The 18,866-nt window shown below is 54.4% G+C and overlaps 9 protein-coding genes across 9 annotated transcripts; 4 read left to right on the top strand and 5 right to left on the bottom strand.

The window, feature by feature from the left end:
* Positions 1 to 747: 747 nt before the first annotated feature.
* On the top strand, positions 748 to 3,178 carry CORC01_11207 (uncharacterized protein; the record flags this gene model as incomplete). The annotated part of the gene is made up of 3 exons (XM_022622833.1): positions 748 to 1,031; positions 1,171 to 1,190; positions 1,323 to 3,178. The coding sequence occupies 3 exons, from the start codon at positions 748 to 750 to the stop codon at positions 3,176 to 3,178; spliced, it is 2,160 nt and encodes a 719-aa protein (XP_022470686.1).
* A 374-nt stretch (positions 3,179 to 3,552) lies between these two features.
* Positions 3,553 to 4,448, bottom strand: CORC01_11206 (uncharacterized protein; the record flags this gene model as incomplete). Its single annotated transcript, XM_022622832.1, has 2 exons — positions 3,553 to 4,281; positions 4,353 to 4,448. 2 exons carry the CDS (start codon positions 4,446 to 4,448, stop codon positions 3,553 to 3,555), a joined length of 825 nt encoding a protein of 274 aa, XP_022470685.1.
* A 1,260-nt stretch (positions 4,449 to 5,708) lies between these two features.
* CORC01_11205 (glycosyl hydrolase family 47) lies at positions 5,709 to 7,481 on the top strand (the record flags this gene model as incomplete). The annotated part of the gene is made up of 1 exon (XM_022622831.1): positions 5,709 to 7,481. One exon carries the CDS (start codon positions 5,709 to 5,711, stop codon positions 7,479 to 7,481), a length of 1,773 nt encoding a protein of 590 aa, XP_022470684.1.
* A 2,879-nt stretch (positions 7,482 to 10,360) lies between these two features.
* CORC01_11204 (uncharacterized protein) lies at positions 10,361 to 11,203 on the bottom strand (the record flags this gene model as incomplete). Its single annotated transcript, XM_022622830.1, has 1 exon — positions 10,361 to 11,203. One exon carries the CDS (start codon positions 11,201 to 11,203, stop codon positions 10,361 to 10,363), a length of 843 nt encoding a protein of 280 aa, XP_022470683.1.
* A 720-nt stretch (positions 11,204 to 11,923) lies between these two features.
* Positions 11,924 to 12,477, top strand: CORC01_11203 (helix-loop-helix DNA-binding domain-containing protein; the record flags this gene model as incomplete). The annotated part of the gene is made up of 3 exons (XM_022622829.1): positions 11,924 to 12,035; positions 12,159 to 12,357; positions 12,429 to 12,477. The coding sequence occupies 3 exons, from the start codon at positions 11,924 to 11,926 to the stop codon at positions 12,475 to 12,477; spliced, it is 360 nt and encodes a 119-aa protein (XP_022470682.1).
* A 248-nt stretch (positions 12,478 to 12,725) lies between these two features.
* On the bottom strand, positions 12,726 to 14,294 carry CORC01_11202 (threonyl-tRNA synthetase; the record flags this gene model as incomplete). The annotated part of the gene is made up of 1 exon (XM_022622828.1): positions 12,726 to 14,294. The coding sequence occupies one exon, from the start codon at positions 14,292 to 14,294 to the stop codon at positions 12,726 to 12,728; it is 1,569 nt and encodes a 522-aa protein (XP_022470681.1).
* A 1,012-nt stretch (positions 14,295 to 15,306) lies between these two features.
* CORC01_11201 (aldehyde dehydrogenase) lies at positions 15,307 to 16,813 on the bottom strand (the record flags this gene model as incomplete). The annotated part of the gene is made up of 2 exons (XM_022622827.1): positions 15,307 to 16,285; positions 16,338 to 16,813. The coding sequence occupies 2 exons, from the start codon at positions 16,811 to 16,813 to the stop codon at positions 15,307 to 15,309; spliced, it is 1,455 nt and encodes a 484-aa protein (XP_022470680.1).
* Positions 16,814 to 17,964: 1,151 nt separating this feature from the next.
* On the bottom strand, positions 17,965 to 18,261 carry CORC01_11200 (uncharacterized protein; the record flags this gene model as incomplete). Its single annotated transcript, XM_022622826.1, has 2 exons — positions 17,965 to 18,050; positions 18,108 to 18,261. The coding sequence occupies 2 exons, from the start codon at positions 18,259 to 18,261 to the stop codon at positions 17,965 to 17,967; spliced, it is 240 nt and encodes a 79-aa protein (XP_022470679.1).
* CORC01_11199 (uncharacterized protein) lies at positions 18,221 to 18,566 on the top strand (the record flags this gene model as incomplete). The annotated part of the gene is made up of 2 exons (XM_022622825.1): positions 18,221 to 18,390; positions 18,497 to 18,566. The coding sequence occupies 2 exons, from the start codon at positions 18,221 to 18,223 to the stop codon at positions 18,564 to 18,566; spliced, it is 240 nt and encodes a 79-aa protein (XP_022470678.1).
* Positions 18,567 to 18,866: the final 300 nt, after the last annotated feature.

Below are 18,866 nucleotides of genomic sequence, written 5' to 3'. Positions count from 1 at the left end.
GTGGTGCAGCTGGATGTTGGAAGAAGGGCATGCGTCGGTCATCAATATGCCTAATATCAAAAAATCTTGAGTAGTTTCAAGACAACAACACGGAGCGAAATCGAGCTTCTCGGAAGCCGGGTCCACCATCAGTTTTAAATGCGCCGACCATCGGAGACATTTTCGGCGACGCCCGGCCCCAGAAAGGGCGTCCGAGCCCGGGGACTCCATTCGAGAGGCCGATGGAACTCTAACCAGGAAGCCGACCACGGCCGGTCTTTTGCCCGATCGCCTTCGCCTTCGCCTTCTTTCACCCACAGATGCTTCTCGTCAATCGGCCAGTCGTACGCTGATAAAACTTTGCTTCTAGCGCATCTGCCGTTGGAGAAACTTTTTACGCGTTCAACTTCACCCATGTCCGTCTCGTCACTTAACAAGACGCAAGACCGAAACGCAGAAGATGTCTCACGGTTAGGCCCATGACTTCTTGGACCGCATAGTTGACCTTTGTCGAGACAAATATGGCTCGATGATGCTTTTTTTGAGCCCACGTGGAACGTGGACATGCCCTTCGAGCCCTTCCCACACGATCGGCGGACGCGAGGTGCTTCAACGGCCCAGCCAGGTAGCCACCAAATTTTCTCCCGCGTTACATTCTCGCTTCCATGCCCGAAGGCCTGCACCGTCGGCATTGTCGCAAATCCCCAGGGCCCAAGGCGGTCAGGGTTCAGGAGATCATTGATGGCACCAATTTAGATGGCTTAGCCAATGGCGCGACTCTCCCGTCGAACCAACCCCGCGCGCCTGTCTCTCACCACCCTGGTCTCGGCGCCTAGAATGCAGTGTGATGGTCGGGCTGATTGGCCCAGTCCGCACCTTTCACAATCTATTTTCGTCTACGCTCTCGACAAATCCTCCTTCCCGGCCCCTCCATCCTCCTTTGGCTTCACCCACTCATCGCGGCCCGTCCTGTCGAAAGCCAGCGCTTACCAGGCCTGCCCGTGGGTGACCTGCCGCCTGTACCACAGTAGTGCCGCTGTTTCAAAGGGGAGGTGAGTACGGACAATTCGTATATACACTCTCTTGGTATCGATGAGAGTCGTATGTTTGCACGGCTTTCTCTTTCTTTCATCTGGTTGTCTACCTAGTACTACAATAATAAACGAAGTTGTGTTTGTTGTTTGGTGCCAGTGAGTTGATATCATGCATCGGTAGCAGCTGGACTACCTGTTCTACATTCCTTTCAGGCCATCCCCCCCATATTTTGTGACCGGATTTGAATATCATTAATACGCTGGGGGAAACCAACAACGTTCGATTCGAGGCCCCCTCCCCCCCCCAAGCACAGCCCAGCATGTCGGCCCAGCCACCCTCTGGAGGGTATTCACTCTTCCCGAACCCCAACTCCAAGCCCCCAACGATACGGAGGCCGGCATCTCGAACTCGAAGATCAGAATCGCGTGAGCGGCCCCGGGCTGTGTCTCCCGACAGCGCTCACCACATCGATCAGACGTCTCCACCACGTCACGGCAGACAGACGCCGCAGCAGAGAGTACAAACACCGGTTGAGCGATCGGAAACTCCACAGAGCCTACGACAGGCTCCATCAGGTGAACAGCAGCAGCCCTCGCCGCGTAGTCGCGAGCTGCCGGCCCTACCCCCGGCGTCCGCGACGGAGGCATCGCCCATCCAACGGCCCCCTCCTATCGCCGACGCCCCGCCCCGATCAGATACTGCTTTCTCACAAGCACAAACACTGGTACGGAATAATAGCACTCGGTCCCGAAGCTCGATAGCAAAGCTTCCATTTCCTGAGGAGCCGTCGTCATCTTCACAAGAGCAACCTACTCTGCGATCCATCTTCCCTCAGTATAACCCGGAGAGGCCTCTCAACGAGCAAGACTACTTTCCCACACAAACAAGCCCAACCCACATCCCGCGGGCTGTGATTAATCGGACAACATGGTATCCGAATCCTCAGGGAGGTGAAGGCCAAAATGATCAGCACAGAAGTCCTCCTATGAGGAGTCCGCTGAGTGGAGGCTCGGCACAAAGATGGCCAAGGAGACAGATTGAGCCTCCAATCATCCCAAATGTCTCATCGAATGAGCATATGAAGAGTTTATGGAAGGTCTGCAACGGCTGGAAAGCACCTCCCTCAGAAGGCAGAGTGTACTGCATGAAGTTATCCCAGGAGAAGGATGCCCCCGTATACACACTCTCTTCAACGTCACAGCCATTCTACAACATTCGGCTCGATCCCACTTCCGCATCAGCATACGTCACCCTCAGCCGCCACGACCCTGTCAAGGTGTACAAGGCCCCGAACCCCATGGCAAGCTCGTCAGCGAGCAGTATCCTCTCCGGTGTCGTCGGTCACAAGGACAACGGCAAGGGCGCCGAGAGCAAACACTGGCAGGAAGTCCTCACAACGACTCTGGAAGAGGAGTCCCGCAAGCACCCGCCCAACGACGGCCTCGTCGCGCTCCTCTACCCCCTGGCGGCCGCCAAGATGGCCCTCGACAAGCCGGACGACATGAACGCCATCATGACGGCGGAGACGGAGTGCGCCCGCCTCGTCTGGGACGAAGACTCTGGCTCGCACTTCCTCGTCCACCCGGCCCTCGCGACCCCCTTCTGCGTCACCATTGAGCGCTCGCCAGCCTGGAGCCGGGTCGAGTACACCCTCGAGCACCATGAGTCGCCGCAGCACCTCGCCAAGCTGACGCGCGACGGCACGGGCGGCGGGTACCTCGAGATCGACACCGCCATCGCCGCAAAGATTGACAGCTTCTTCATCGTCGACGTAGCCGTAACGGCGCTGATGCTCGTCGCGGCGGCCGACGAGAAGAACACCAAGATCGAGACCTTTGAGCCACCCCCGGCGCCGCGCGAACCCCTCGGCGGCGGCGAGCGCTGGTTGAGCAAGAGGGAGGAGAAGAAGAGGGCCGCGGCGGCCGCGCGCAGGGGTAAGATGGAAGAGTTCGAGATCGACGTCGAGAGCCAGGACAGCAGCTTCGCGAAGCTAGAGCAGGTTGGTAAGGAAACGCGCGACAGGCTTCCTTGGCCTTTAAGAGCGCTGTTCAAGGTCGTGGCTGGGCTGTTCAAGTGTCTCGTGTGGTTGCTGACGATGGGCTTCAAAGCCCTGGCTGCCGTTGTCAAGGGGCTTGCTAGGTGTGTCGGTGTCAAGCCCAAGTGAACCACACCAAAAAAGGGATGAATACGGGAATGACAGGGAAGTAAATGAGATACCACTTTTGTTGATGCATAGTTCTGGTCTGGTTTGTCTCTCACGGTTCAAGGGTTTGATGGATTAATGGGAATTTCCTTATGAGACCCTATCCGGGAAAAGGATAGGGGAGCGATGATATTCCTTCTTTGTACATGTAGATCTATACTCCGGGGATCCTTGGGTATCGCATGACGACGTTTCTGAGCATATGGGTCGTCTTTTTTCCATAGCCGCTCAGATGTTAGGATTGAAATGAAGACACGAGAAAAACAAACACCACCAATCGCAACCATGCTTTTTGTTCGCCAACCGTTTTTGAAAGACGCTGAAACGGGAATTCTTCACCTCTTGCGTGCCCGGACCATAATCTTCTTGCCCTTCCTTGTCGTGCCGCCCGAGGTCGCAGTCTTGGCCATCTTCGCCCGCTGTATCTCGAGACCCTCCTCGGCCTTGGTCAAGACTTTGAGCTTTTTCTTCGCATTTTGTAGATGCAGCCGTAACCGCGCCAGAGTCTTTTCCCTCTGTTCTGCGGCATCTTCGTCGGCATCTCCCTTGGTATCGTCGAACCCTTCGAATTCGTCCTCGTCTTCGCCTTCTTCGTCGTCCAGTTCCATCGCCTCCTTCTCAGCGGCCTTGGCCTTGGCCTCCGCCTCCGCAGCATCCAAGAAAACGATCTTTCTCGGTCCGGTAGGTTTCCTGGCAACTTCGTCGTCGTCACTATCGTCGTCTACGTCGTCATCGTTGTGGTTCGCCGCATCGATGCCGCCGATCAGGATAATCTGTTCTTCAAGACGCTTCACCTCCTTCGAGATGACGTTGCGCATGGTGCGCACGTAGCCGACGTCTTGCGTCTTGAGCAACCGCACCGTGTCCATGTCCATGGCCTTGTTGCCGCGGTCGCCAGCGACGGTGCCAGACCACTTTCTGCCATCCTTGAGGCGCGAACCCATGGAGTTGCGGCTGAGCATGCCAAAGTAAAACTCATCTTCGTTTCGGTCGGCAGCCTTTTCGCGCAGGGATTTGATGGTGGCCTTCTTCTTGTTGTAGTCCTTGGCACGGAGGGAGTAATCCTGTAGGCGGAAAACGGGCATTTAGTAACCATCTCGATGATGACGAGTGTTGCAGAGCGTCCCGAACAAACCTTGTGCTTTTCGAGGAGGCCGAAACGTTGGCGCTCCAAAGGTTGAGCACGCTCCCTGTGGGAGCGACGCTGGACGGCGTTGCGCATAGAAGACATGATTGTTTGGTGGCCGGGCGAGCAATCAATGGTTCTTCGCAAAAATGAAAATGAAAAAAGCTCGTTGAACGACCCCCCGGAGGCGACGAAAGTGCACGAACAATCCTGGGCCTGAGAGGTGGGATGCGGCAGAAATTTAAAAACTTTAGGCGGTCAAGCAAAGCTCCAGCCACAGGTCCTGCAAGATGTGGCTCGCGGGGATGGGTCCCATCCGGATTTGCTTCCGTCACGACTCACAGATCAGTCCAAAAGCCCAAAAAGGTCGGCCCGGTGGGGTAGTCCACTGTCTCAGATTCCCGCGGGATCGCCGTTTTCAGCCACTCCCCACACTCGTCTTCCTTCCCACTGTGCTACTCTCCACTGCTCTGTGCCTTCGGCCGACGTCAACTAATACCTACCTAGATACGGACCTTAAGTTCAGTCAGCTTTCCCAAATCCACGTTCCTTGAAACACGTCAGGTGCCTTGAAACAACGCGCTCCTGTTGGCTTGAACCGTCACATCGACCTAGTCAGAATGCAACTCGTGGTGGGCATCCTATCAAGGTTTAAGGCAGTTGGAATGGCACATGTATCCGGCCTTAAAAAACTAGTCAACGATTTATAATGACATGGGTGTTCTTCCCTTAGGATTCTTTCCTTTTCAATCGCTGTCTCTGCCGGAAGCATTTTGTGTAACGCTTAGGGAGAACATTCGCATGTCATTCGCGGAGTTGACACATGCTATTTGCCTTAGTCTCGATCTTAGCCAAACGTCATTCCAGTTCGATCCTGTCTACTCAGCCACCTAAGGGAAAGAGGTCCAATCGCGTGTTAGCCCACCATATGGCCATCGATTGAGTCGTTAACAGTCCGAGTGATCTATCCTCTACAGACTGCCCCCCCCCCCCCCCCCCCCCCCCCCCCCCCCCCCCCCCCCCCCCCCCCCCCCCCCCCCCCCCCACCCCCCCACCCACCCCCCCGCCCCCCCGCACCCCTGCCAACTGCTTTGCACGGACAATCCAAGAACGAGTAAAGCACAAAATCATGGTCACCCCTCGTGTTTCATGGAAGGGGACGACGCACCAGAGAGGCAGCAGACCTTCGAGACGTCGAGCGCCGCAAGAAGCAAAGGAGCTCCGATCCACAAAGTCCTCCCACGGTCGATATCCGAGTGACGCCAGAGCTCATACTACAAAATGTCTGCCGCACCTATTTTCCCTTCCCCCCCTTGGTCCTCTATATGTCACTCCTGCCTCGCCTTTGTCCGTTTTCCGTCCAAGATGGTCGCCAAATTTCAATTGCGAAACCACTCCCCGCCGACCTACCGGGTGCTAGCACTGCTCGTCGTCTTTGTGGTGCTTTCTGTTCTACTACTACGTGATGATGCGGTACATCTTGAGGACGTCCCTAGCAGCAACGATGATATCGTCAAGCCCATTAAGACAAGCTATGACTGGTCTGCACACCCGCAAAAGCATCCAGTTCCTTTGGCTGAGATGACAAGGCTCCCCAACGGCCAACCCCTCGCGCTTCCAAAGATTCAATACGAGTTCGCTGCGGACCGTTCAGACAGCCTGAAGAAGAGAGGTATCGGCCTCGATATCGGGCTCATGGCGTCCCGCCGCAATGAAGTACGCAACGCCTTCAAGAAGAGTTGGCGTTCATACACTAGGCACGCCTGGGGTTATGATGAATTGCAGCCCCTTTCATTGAGGGGCAAGAACCGCTACAACGGATGGGGTGCCACTCTGGTTGACTCCCTCGACACTCTTTGGTTGATGGGCATGTACGACGACTTCAACGACGTCGTCCAGTACATCAGCACAATTGACTGGAATAACGCAACCGAGACGAGATGCAACATCTTTGAGACGAACGTCCGGTACCTTGGTGGACTCTTATCCGCATACGATCTTAGCGAGGAGCAGATTCTCCTGGACAAGGCCGTCGAGCTCGCCAACATGCTCTATGCGGCATTCGACACACCGAATCGCTTCCCACCTTACAGCTTCAGCTTCGAGGAGCTCAGAGCCGGGAAAATCTTACCCGACCCCTACCAGAGCTCGGCCTCTATTGGAAGCATGTCTCTAGAATTCACCAGACTCGCGCAGTTGACCGGGGACTTCAAGTTCTTCGACGCCATCGAGCGCATCAAGAAGGCCTTCGACCGTATCCAAGACGAGACGCTGCTCCCTGGCATGTGGCCAAATTTTATCAACGTCCGCGACGACTTCCAGACCACAAACAACGTCTTCAAGCTCGGCGGAGACGGCGATTCGCTCTACGAGTACCTCCCCAAGATGCATGTCCTGCTCGGCGGCCTGGACAATGCCTACGAGAAGATGTACAGAGGCGTAGCGAAAGCGACCAAGGCCCACCTGCTGTACCGTCCCATGACGCCGCAACAGGACGACATCTTGCTTCTGGGCACTGCGATCGTCAACGAGAAGCTCCGAAAGATTGACCAACTTTCCCAGCTCGAGCACCTATCCTGCTTCGCCGGCGGCATGTTCGCCATGGCCGGCAAGCTCTTTGATATCCCCGACGACGTGGACCTCGGCGACAGGCTCACGCGCGGGTGCGCCTGGGCGTACAAGTCCTTCAAGAGCGGTCTCATGCCGGAGAAGTCTCAGGTCGTCAAGTGCGACACCGTGGACATCTGCAAGTGGGACGAGCAGAAGTGGGTTGCGCAAAGCAGCCACCATGCGCCTAGGGGATTCTGGCGCGTCGACGACGCTCATTACAACCTGCGACCCGAGGCCATCGAGAGTCTCTTTGTGCTATACCGGGTCACAGGCAAGGCGGACCTGTTGGACATGGCGTGGGACATGTTTGAGGCCGTCCAGAAGTCGACTCAGACAGACGACGCGCACGCCGTCGTTGTTGATGTGACGTATAACCAGTCGCGGCAGGAAGATACCATGGAGAGCTTCTTCTTCGCTGAGACGTTGAAGTACTTTTACCTCATCTTCTCAGACCCGGAACTAATGAGCTTGGATGAGTGGGTTTTCAACACGGAGGCTCACCCTTTCAAAAGGCCGACGAAGTCTTGAACCAAGAGCATTTTTCACGATTTTAAAGAGGGAAGGCAACATTGAACCAATTAGTAATATTAATAGGCGCTACCTTGAGAGAGATACCAAGAGACATGTTATAGACATCCAGCACCCGATGATGACTTCTAGTCTACATTGGATGATACCACAGATATCTCAGAGCCATCGATACCCGCAGCGCACGAGTGGGGGATGTTGGATAGTACCCTGGAGTCGAGGAGTTATTCTACCTGAGTAAGCGTCAAATCGAATTTGATCTAAATTTTGAAGATGGCGTGTGAGCATTCTCCGTGATTGTGATTGGGGGCGATTAACTAATGGATCAAGATTCAAGAATGGGCAGAGTAGCTTCGACGGCAATGCACTATTCTTCCCTATTAACAGGGAGACTTCATACGCCCGCGATGTCACTTCCCTTTTCTTTGATGACTTTTTTGTCCACGCAGCATGGTCACACAAGAACATCTACATTCCAATTCGGCTCGATCGCAAAAATCTACCGCCCTTTATATGTTACACAACCACTTCCTTGTAGGCTCGTTTATAGACGTTTGAAGGTTCTAAGTTTTCTGCCATGTGCCTAGCTTAGACTCCACCATTGTCTCTCCTTAAACATAGCCCGTAAGATACCCCTTACATTTCGGCCCGGGGTGGCCTGCCGTTCCCCCTGCCAAGGGAGTGATGCCGCCTCCATAGGAAACGTTTCTCGGCTTCTTGGTCTTTAGTAGCCGACATTCCGGCGCTACCTGTGGCGCCAAAACTTCATTCAGCTATGTCTTGTGCGAGCCTGCCCTGTGGCTTGTGAATGTCTGCCTAAACGTATTCTTCGTCCTGGGATATTCATGAAAACTGGAACCTGCGTGTGCTGCCAGTAAAGGTGGAGGAGTTTGGCACTTGATGGGCGTTTATGTGATAGGCTGACAGACTATTCTAACTTCCAGCTTTTAACTTTGGAGGTACGGCTTCGATGAGCAGCGAGAACTACCGTTGAGGATGCGCAACTAATCTCGGTAGCTGTATCGGACTGAAGTCCTGCGTCGGCAGACAACGGGCGCAAAATCACGCCGGGCTTCTTCCCCCTAGGGCCACCGGCTACCTGTATTCTTCGCTCATTTTGCTGATAGACAGGCACAGAGGGTGATAAGCAGCTCCAGTAGGGTGGTTGGGTAGTGGTGTGGTTCTGGCACAGTGGACTTCCAGTTCGGGTCAAAATATCACCCTGTATTTGAACGTGGACTGGATTGTCGAGGCGCAATCCAAGCAGGCTTGATGTCTGTTGCCTGCTCAAGCACCTGAATGTGGATGGCCCCAGGGGATTGCTTCTCATTGAACCTATCTGGCAACGTGACGGAAGCTACAATTGGAGCTTTCTGGGATGCCAAAAACCTCGGTCTCTGAAGTCGGGTGAGAGCAGGCCAGTAGCGTAAGTATAGTAGTCATGGATATGTGTCTGTCAAAAATTACGCGCGGGGTTTTTGTGAAGTCTCTATCCGTACATCCTCGCAAATAAAAGTCATATGGCTTGCTGAATCCTGCTAGATTGAAAATTTGGGTAGACAATCCTGATGTGACATGGAGCATTCAACATAGCAAAGTTAGCATCCTCCTCCTTTGCCACTTCTTTTTTGTAATTGACGGATGATAAGGGTGAAGTGAGCATTGGTAACCGAGCTATTCGTAAATGATGGGTTCTAGGCATTGCGGGAAGTCTCCGATCTGTAGACTGAATTCTTCATCTGCCTCCTGGCGGGTATAATGTACTAGGAGTTTGTGGTAGCTAGGCGTGTTAGGATCGTAACGACCCGTGAAACGCTGTGACTCTGTGAATCCGTCGGTGTTCGCGGAGGCGGGGCTCTTTTTTGTCTAGAAGGGACGGTTTCGGCAGAAGTTAAGCATTTTGACAACGATGTCATACCCGTGTGCTACATGGAACTTCCGTCGAGGCTCCCAATGGTTGAAGAGGGGTCTTTTTGATTGCGCAATGGCACCAGGTTCTACACTGTGGGACCTACCTTGGGATAGTAAGGATTACTGGTGAGACGCCATGACAGAGAACACACCGCAATGAAAAGAATAAGACGGCAATCACTGGAAACATCCGTCCAATGAGAAAGTCGCACTGGAAGGAGGCGACGAAGTAAATTGGACTCAGATGTTGAGGTAGCTGGAAGAGGGGAATACCAAAGGGGAATACAGGATGATACTTATATCTTGCTTTACGCTCCTGACCATAGTTGAGCATCACGCCCCCCGAATAGCTAGTGGCACCAATTCGATGAAGGATATTGTAGAACTTTAAACAGTCGGCGGTTGAATCGGATGAGTAGATCAATCTGGGAGGCAAGACAATTCAAATAAGAGTGTGCCAAGGTTGTCATGCTGTGTTAGAAGGCTGCCACTGGTGTTGGTTGATTGTTCGGGGCAGAAGGTAAGTGGGCGCAAATAGGAACGAGGCACTTGGGGTTAGGGTCACTAGATTCAAACATATTGATTACAGAGGGTGCTGACAGCGTGATTCTGTTGCCACTGGGCACACTGAAATTACGGAGGATTGAAAGAGGGCAATGCAGCATCACCGTGTCACGTAATCATGTTGATCCCACCATTGGTGTAACAACTCTTCAAAGGTGTCCCGCACAAACTTTTTGCCAGGGGATTTCGACCGTGAGCCCGCGGTCGTTCATATCATGTAAAGCTCATTGCTATACGGTATTTGCAACTTTTCGCTGTATATCAGACGCAGAAGCTCCCTTCGTCCTCGAATTCAAAGGCCAGAAACTAGGGCATATCACCAAGTTTTCGCGCCCTCTCTAAATGCGTTCCTCCTCGTCTCGACAAGGTCGTGTATGTAGCAGGTCTCTGTTCCATTTTTGTAATCACATCAAGTCCTCCTCCTCGTCCTCAGCAACCTCCTCCTCGTCCTGCTTGAAGATCGCCTTCTCCGCCAGCGCCAGCGTCTGCCGTACCGGCAAGCCAACCACGTTATCAAAGTTGCCCTCGATTTTCTCAACGAGCAACATGCCGCCCATACCCTGAACCGCGTACCCACCCGCCTTATCCGCGCCTTCTCTTGTTTTGACGTAGGCTTCAATGACATCGTCTGGTAAGCCATTGGACTCCTGCGCAAAGTACACCTTGGTCTCCTCTGTATGCGTGGCGATCTCGTAGCCCGGCGATCTTGCGTCCTCCCTCGGCGCGACGACGCACACCGCAGTAAGGACTCTGTGCACGCGGGTGTCCCTCAGGTGTCGCAGCATCTTGATGTGCTCGGCCTCGCTCCGGGGCTTCTCCAGCACGCGGCCGTCGCGGGTGACGATGACGGTGTCGGCGGCGATGACGACGTCTGGATCCGGGATCGAGGCGAGGTGCGTCTGCAAGGCCGTCTCGTACACGTCGAGACACTTTTGGCGGGCCGTCGCGGAGACGTACTCGTAGGGTCCGTAGGCCGACTTGTCAAGGTCCTCGGGTTTCGTCGAGGGTGTGATTTCAAGGTCCTTGAGGCCGATCTGGGCGAGGAGGGCGCGCCGCCGCGGGGAGGCGGAGGCGAGGATGACGCGCTTGGATTTGAGGTAGGAGAGGATGGGGAGGTTGAGGGGGAGCGGCGCACGCGGGCCGCCGGGACCACCGGTAGCGGCGGAGGGCGCCCGTGGCCGGGTGAGTTGTTCGGTGGCCTTCGTGTAATCCGGTGGAGGGTCGGATGAGATCTTTACGTCGGCCATGGTGGTGTATGCAGAGAGTGAAGATTGATTGGCGCGGAATTTGGACGAGACTCGGAGTGAATTGGGAAGGTTTTTGGGATCTTGTTCTGTTCTCTTGAGAGTGAAATGTTAGGATGTGAATCGAAGACACAGCTATCGGAAAGAAAGGAGGTGCAGCGCATTGTGGGCCGGCAGCTGTAGAATTTCTGGATGAGCAATCAATCCCGATGCCAATGAGGTCACACAAGCCTGGGACGTGCCAACCCCGCCAGATCCACGCGATTGATTTCTTGGGTCTCTTATATTAGGTGCCTACCTAGGTACCTATCTTACCTGAGGCCCGTCGGCTTATCTTATCTGCCGACCTTATTCCCCCAAGGTAAGGAGCGTTGGGCGACAGGTTCAGCTCCTGCGGCGGCGGTGCCAGCCAGCCCTGCGGGCGGAAACAAACGTGCTGCAGGAACCTTACCGTACAGGGGTGGCTTCTGCGAATCCCGCACGGAGGAAGCTGGAGGGGATCTGATCTCAGAGGACATCCCGCTTCGGTGCGAAACGGCATGTGATCGTGCGAAACACAAACACCCTCACACATACAAACTCACATATACCCCATTCTCCTCTCCTGCCATCGTCAAGCCTAACAAAAGGTTTCGACAGCTTGGTCATTCATGAATCGCTTTCACTTATACTACCACCTCGTACTTTGCATACGCGCCTGTAGAAATCGAACGTACCCGCGCCATGTCTTCTCCAAATAAGTCCAATTCCCCTTCCGCTGCCGCGGATGCCGAGCAACCTGAAGAGAAGCCGCGCCTGACCGAGGCGGAAAAGAAGCAAAATCATATCGCGTCTGGTACGTCAAGTTCCCTTTTGAAGGACAAGACTCTGAAAGCTTTTACTCTCTTGCGCACGCGTTGAAGACCCCGCCCTTTGGCGCATTCACCACGCGGAATCGCTAACACGTGAGTCGCTGCAGAGCAAAAGCGACGTCAGGCCATCCGCGAGGGGTTCGATCGCCTGACGGAACTGGTTCCCGGTCTTGAAGGCCAGGGCCGTTCCGAGGGTCTCGTGCTGAAAAAGACGGTGGAGTTCATGAAGGAGCAGCTCAGGCAGCGTCAGGAATTGGTCGAGCGCATTGAGAGTTCTGGCGGCGAGGTCGACGAAAAGTACAAGCGGTGAGTGAGCCCGGTCGATGAGAAGCGACTCATGTCAACGTGGTACGCTCAATTACTGATGGCTGTCATAGACCGCTATTTCACCAGCAGGCGAACAGCACTTCCAACAGGACCAGGTGATATAACGGGAAAGCGGTGTTGCTGATTTATTCGATGTGATTTTCCCAGGGAGTTGAGGATTACAGGTGAAGCGATACCATGGGAACGGAGTGGGGATGGCGACACATCCTTGGATGGGTGTAAAGGACGACTAATAATGCTGAAGGCATGGCCTGCGTTCATCATGACTATAATACAAACCGCTAAGCTGGCGCTGTTGTAGCGGTAGTGTACATTTCTACATCTGTTATACACGGGGCGCGAAACATCTACTGGTACGTCGCCACTTTTTCCTGCATCTTCTCTAGCAAAGCAAGAGGATCCATCTGCTGCCGGGCCCCCTTCGCGGCGCCGCTACCTCCCGAGCTGTCTGGGCCGTCAGTCATGTCGACGGTCACTTGCTTCGCCGCAACATCGCCCTTGCCCACTACCAAGATGAAGCCGGGCTGTTTCTCCCGAGCTTCCTTGAGCTTTTTCGCCAGCGACCGTGCGCTGGAGTCGATCTCGACCGCGAAGCCCGTAGGACGCGGCTGTCGCGGGTTCCTCGGGTCACGCACGCGGTCGTGGCCCGTCAGGATATCCTTGACCTCCGATGCCCAGCTCATCACCGGCTCCGTATCATTGATGGTCAGGATAACGCACTGACGCGGGTTGAGCCAGAACGGCCACTTGCCCTTGTATTCCTCAATCAGCAGCGCCATCAGACGCTCGACGGACCCCAAGATGGCCCGGTGGATCATCACGGGAGGCACGGGTCCGTACGTTTCGAGGTCCGCTGCGTCAGCCGTGTCCAGCGGCAGGCCCTGCGCCTCCAATTGCGGCGCCGGCGCTTGGTACTCAAGGTTGAACCTCTGGGGGAGCTGGAAGTCGAGCTGGATCGTACCGGCCTGGTGCGACTTGCCGTGAGAATCGTGCAGCATTACATCGATCTTGGGGCCGTAGAAGGCGCCGTCGCCCTCCTTGACGGTGTATTTCAGGCCGGCCTGCTCCAGCGCGTCGCGCAGCTGTGACTCGGCCCGCGCCCACTCGGCGTCGGTTCCAATGTAGTGGTCCGCCGGCCGGGTCGAGAGCGCGAAATCAAACTGCTCCAACCCGAGCGCGCCGTAGACCGTCTTCATGAAGTCGAGCGTCTTGAAAACCTCGTCCTGAATCTGTATCGGCCGGCAAAAGACGTGGCCGTCGTCCTGGTGGAAGCGGCGCACGCGCGTCAGGCCGCTGAGGGCGCCCGAGATCTCGTTACGGTGAAGCGGGCTGAAGTCGGCGTAGCGGATAGGCAGGTCGCGGTAGCTCCGGTTCTTGGAGGCGAAGATAAGACAGTGCCCCGGGCAGTTCATGGGCTTGAGGCCGTAATCGTCGTCCTCGCCCTCGGTCAGCCTGGATTCCTCGCCGGTGCGGGCAGCGCTCTCGCTGTCGTGGCTGCCACAGCAGCTCGCCTTCTCCTCGGGCGCGCGTGCGCGGCTTGTGACGGTATACATGTCGTCGGCATAGTTTTGTAGATGGCCCGACACCTCCCACAGAGACTTTTTGTAAATGTTTGGCGTGATGACCTCGTCGAACCCGTAGTGGACGTACTGCCGTCGTAAGAAATCCACCAGTCGGTTGAAGATTCGTGTGCCGTTCGGAAGGAAAATGGGCGAGCCGGGGCTGTAGAGGGAGGAGGTGAAGAGCTCTTGCTGGACGCCGAGCTTTCGGTGGTCGGGGAGGTCATCTTCGGCGGCCGCCGCAGCAGGTTTCTTGTCGGAGTACCATCGCCCTGGGAAGCATTGAGATCTCAGTGCCGGGCTTCGGAGGCCCGATACCGCACGGAAGGCCGGTCGGAAAGGCCGTGCGGGAAGCATTGCGTGGATTGCTGGCAATCGGAGAGTTATGTCACTTGGCTTGAAGATCTTGAGAAGCGACTCGAATTTGTGATGCAAGGATCCCGAGAGCTTGCACACCAAAGAGGATTAGCGCCAATTATGCCGGGAGCTTTGCAGGGTCTGCACGGGCAGGAGCTGTTTCATTGGACCATGACCCGTCATCCGTCGACTACTACGTACGTACATCGCTGCTATCCGAACAACTGTCTAACTTCCGGTCCATCTCAACGGAAGAATCGGGGGGAGATGATCACGGATTCTCGGATTGGAACTGATCAATGCCACCTTGCGCTCTTCAAGGCTCTTCAAGACCATCAAATGGATACCCCGGGGCTTAGGGATTTAGGGTTATCCTCCATCTGGATGCACCTATTCGGAAATTCATTTCGGCCGGGGAGTTAGGATTTATGGATCATCGTTGTCCAGTGTGACATGCTGGAAACTTTTCTGACTCCAGGTTTTCAACTGCGGGGAAGACGTAATTGTACGTACTGGCATCCCATTGTTTGAAATGATCCCGTCAACCTTGGTCCTTCATCTTACGTGCAATACCACCAGAAATTATCATAGTACCTACCCCCCAAAACTCAATTGGGCTGTCATCGAGTCCAAGCCAAGTCCCTCTTACCGCCCCTTTCTCCTGTCGTGACCCTAGATGTGGTGTGCCGATCGTGTGTAATTTAGTAAGCACGTGGTAAGGTAGGCAAGTCCGATTGTGCAATGCCGTGATTATTTCCACATAATCGTCATTGGCTGATGGCAATTGCCGTGATCAACACCCCTCTATTGCTACTTTATTGCTTTCTCAGCAAGTTGGGACCATGAAAACGTGGAATCTATTTGCAACCGTCTGTCATACAGTCGTGCATCGATAGGCGACGAACCCAACAAATCAATGTACGTAATGCATCGGAACCAAAGGAGCCGTGGACACCCAATTTCATCCAGACCAGGTATCTATCTATCTATCTATCGCTGTGTAAGCACCAACTCAGTTCCGGTAGGTCACCGTCTTCGTCCTCGTCCACTCATCCAGGCCCGAGGAGCCAAACCTGCCAAACCCGCTGGATTTGACGCCGCCATGGGGTAGACCAGGCTCGTCGTGGATAGTCATGCTGTTGATGTGGACGGCTCCCGATTCAATTTCCTTTGCAAAGCGGAGACCTGTCCGCAAATCCTCTGTGAAGACGGCAGACGTCAGACCGTACTCTGTGTCATTGGCAAGCTTGATCGCCTCCTCCTCGGTCTCTACTTCAAAGAGTGCTACGGTCGGCCCGAAAGACTCGGTCTTGTAAATGTTCATGTCGGTCGTGATGTTTTTGATGACGATTGGCCGCAGCCTCGTCTTGGACGTCTCTTCAGCGTCGACGTCGCCGGAAACGAGGACAGCGCCTTTGCCCACGGCATCTTTGATAAGCTTCTTGTTCTTCTCAACGGCCGCGGCGTTGATAAGGACAGGCGCATTGGACTTGTTCGGGAAGATGTTCTCGATCGAGGCCGACAGCTTGGACTGAAACTGCTCGCTGATCTTCTTGTGCACAATGATACGCTCAGTGCTCATGCAGATTTGGCCTCCGTGTAAGAAAGAGCCGACTGCGCACTGGTTTGCAGCCAGTTCAAGGTCGGCGTCTTCCCATACGATGGCCGGGGCCTTGCCTCCAAGCTCCAGTAGTACTGGCTTCAGGTTCTCACCTGCCAGCTTTGCGATGATGCGTCCGACGCCAGTGCTCCCGGTGAAGTTGATCTTCTTGATCTCAGGATGGGCGATTAGCGATGTTGTGATGGCAGCGGCGTTGGCGGGCTCGTGCACAATGACATTCAGAACACCCTTGGGCAAGCCAGCTTCGTGGAAGCAAGACACCATCTCGACGAGCGTTCGCGGAGAAAGTTCTGAGGCCTTGAGAATGGCAGTGTTGCCAGCGGCAATTGGGAACGCTATTGATCTTGCTCCCAACATGTATGGGGCGTTCCTGTTTGAGTGTTAGCTATCTCACCGGCGTCTACCGTCATCAATATACTAACCAAGGCGCAATGGCGAGGACGACTCCGTAAGGTTCCTTGAGGACCATTGCGCTGAAGTTCGGATCGTTGGTAGCTGGGACAGAGCCCTGGACGGTGACGAGGCGTCCGGCAACGTCTTTGATACAGCCGATGCCCAGACCCAGAATAAACTCTGACCAACTTGTGGCAGCACCCGTCTCTTCAGACATGATGCGGACCAGTTCATCTTTCCGAGACTCCATGATGGCAGCAGTCTTCAAGAAGATTTCCTGGCGTTGCGTGAGTGTCGTCTTCTTCCAGCTCCTGAACGCGTTGGCTGCGGATTCAACCGCGGCCAAGGCATTTTCTTCAGTTGCGCTACCGCATTTGTAGATGACCTTCCCAGTAGCGGGCGACACGACTTCAAAGGTCTTTTTGGGGACAGACTTCTCCCCATCGATAAAAAAAGGGACAATGTAGTCTCCCGCTGGGGAGCTTCCGTTAGTTTGTGCCGGCATTGCTGAAAACGAGTCTGAGAGGCGAGCCAGTATCCTTGTTGAGGGTTATCAAAAGTAGATAGAGGTAACGAGAGTCGCACGAGGGATACATTTGAGAGAGGGGACAAACGCGAAGCGAGCGAATTCAGCCGAGCAGTAGATTCTTATACTCTTGTGAGAGGTAGCTATCGACCGACGTGGAACATCTATTCAATCCAAACCCATGCCCTTTTTGGATATGCCGCTGATCAACGCTACGCTCTTTAGTGCCCGGAACCCCGCACGCGGAAAGTGGACGCGGGGAGAAAGTCTGAGACGGCTTGACTAGGGGAATGCTTCACCCTCGATCCTTCGAAATCAATTCTACACTACGTATTGCTTTGAAATCTGGATATAAAGCTGGCTTGTGTCCCCCGTTTCATCCCAGTTGGAGTGGACTTGGTGGGGGTGGTCCCGAACAGGGGCGTGGATACTACCTTACACTTCTCACCTACACTACTACGCAGTCGAGCAGCATCCCCGGCCGACAGCCCGCATCGCGCTGACGGGAAGAGCTTGGGGTTTTGCAGAGATGCGAGACTTTAGCGCCGGTTATGCGGTTGCAAACCTTGCCATACTTCAGCTAGTGATCCAGTGACTGTCATCCATTTAATCCATCACTGGCCGAAGTGCAACCTAAGATGAAAGTTACGGCGGATTCTCTGTGCGATTCCGATCTAACCGGGCGTGGCACTGCCGCAATTCCAATTCCGAGGAATTGGCCCCGAGTAAATCCAGTTGCTCATTCTTCCTTAAAAAGTGGATCTTGGCGAAGCAGGACTTGAGCCGAAAGGTCCTGGATCAGACACCCGATCGGACCCCAGAGTGGACGAGTTTGAGCCGCGGGGGCGAATTATGGGCTTTCGAGATGCCGGCCACAGTTACCGGAGCGCACGAGTACTCTTTCCGCCAAACTCTATTTGACAATTGATGGCGGGCTAAGATCCAGTACGTAGTGGACTATTTTATCGGGCCTAAAAAAGTTCCGGAACAGCCGCCAAGCGCTCGGATCCGGGATGAGGCATCTCTCTGCCAAGACAAATATATGCAGTCGCGATTCCGAGTGCTGAGTGCTGTATGGTCGGATTTCGATCCATCCACATTGTCTTGATGGCATAGGTACAGCAGTCACATCAAGACTTGCTAATCCATTTTTGGAAGACAGCTGGGTCCACAAAGGGTTGAGATGTAGCAGTTGAGTCTACTTGGAGGACGTCGACTGCGAGAACAATCAGTTCCGACCCAAGCGACTCCACCGAGAGAGACGAAGCCTCACCTTGCTTAAGTCGCGATCCCGGCATGGCAAATTGGACGTCACGGGTCCCTTTTGAGCTTTCAGTGTAAGAACCACTTCCCTGGTACACGGCAGGTAATGCCAGCGCAACCTTGATGGGCGGTTTTGGCGCTTCTTTAGCATCGGATTCAGGCATTGCTGAAAATGATGATGTGACATATGAGGTGCAGTTGGAAGAAGGGAATGACACCCCTGAACGGTGCGAAGAAGAAGAAGAGGAGGAGGAGGAGGAGGAGGAGGAGGAGGAGGAGGAGGAGAGTTTTGGGTTCTAGAAGGCGCGAGTCAGCCTCTCCACGGAAATGCTTATGTACAAGTGTTCGTCTGATGATGAACTCATTCGGCAGGCTAAACTTGAGTTTCTGCCAAAGCAGAAGGGGATTATGTCCTACGGCTGCTGCGCGCTACGCACTGCGCCTGCTCATGACCTCCAAATATGATTAGTCATAGTCCCACGCTCTTTGACCACAGACTGACTACCTTAGCCACTCGGCCAGTCGCTCACCCGCCTGCTGGCCCAATTTTCACCTACAATTTCCACTTTTGGGTTTTCTTTCTGTCATCAATGGATACTTGCTCTTGGCGAATCTGCTACCTATTGCAGTGGACGCGTGGAAACTGGTCCCCAGATGCAGGACGTGTAAGAGTGGGTAAAGGCAGAGAAAAAGGACGATATCGGACCAGCAGCTGTCATCAATCTCAATTTGCCTATCTTTGTCAATTCGGATTGCTATCTCCTGCGCC

The sequence above is a fragment of the Colletotrichum orchidophilum genome, assembly GCF_001831195.1.
Source record: "Colletotrichum orchidophilum strain IMI 309357 chromosome Unknown Scaffold_118.1, whole genome shotgun sequence".
In the NCBI taxonomy this organism is placed as follows: Eukaryota; Fungi; Ascomycota; class Sordariomycetes; order Glomerellales; family Glomerellaceae; genus Colletotrichum; species Colletotrichum orchidophilum.
The sequence above is the reverse complement of the archived record's forward strand: the minus strand, read 5'-3'. Positions and strand labels throughout refer to the sequence as shown.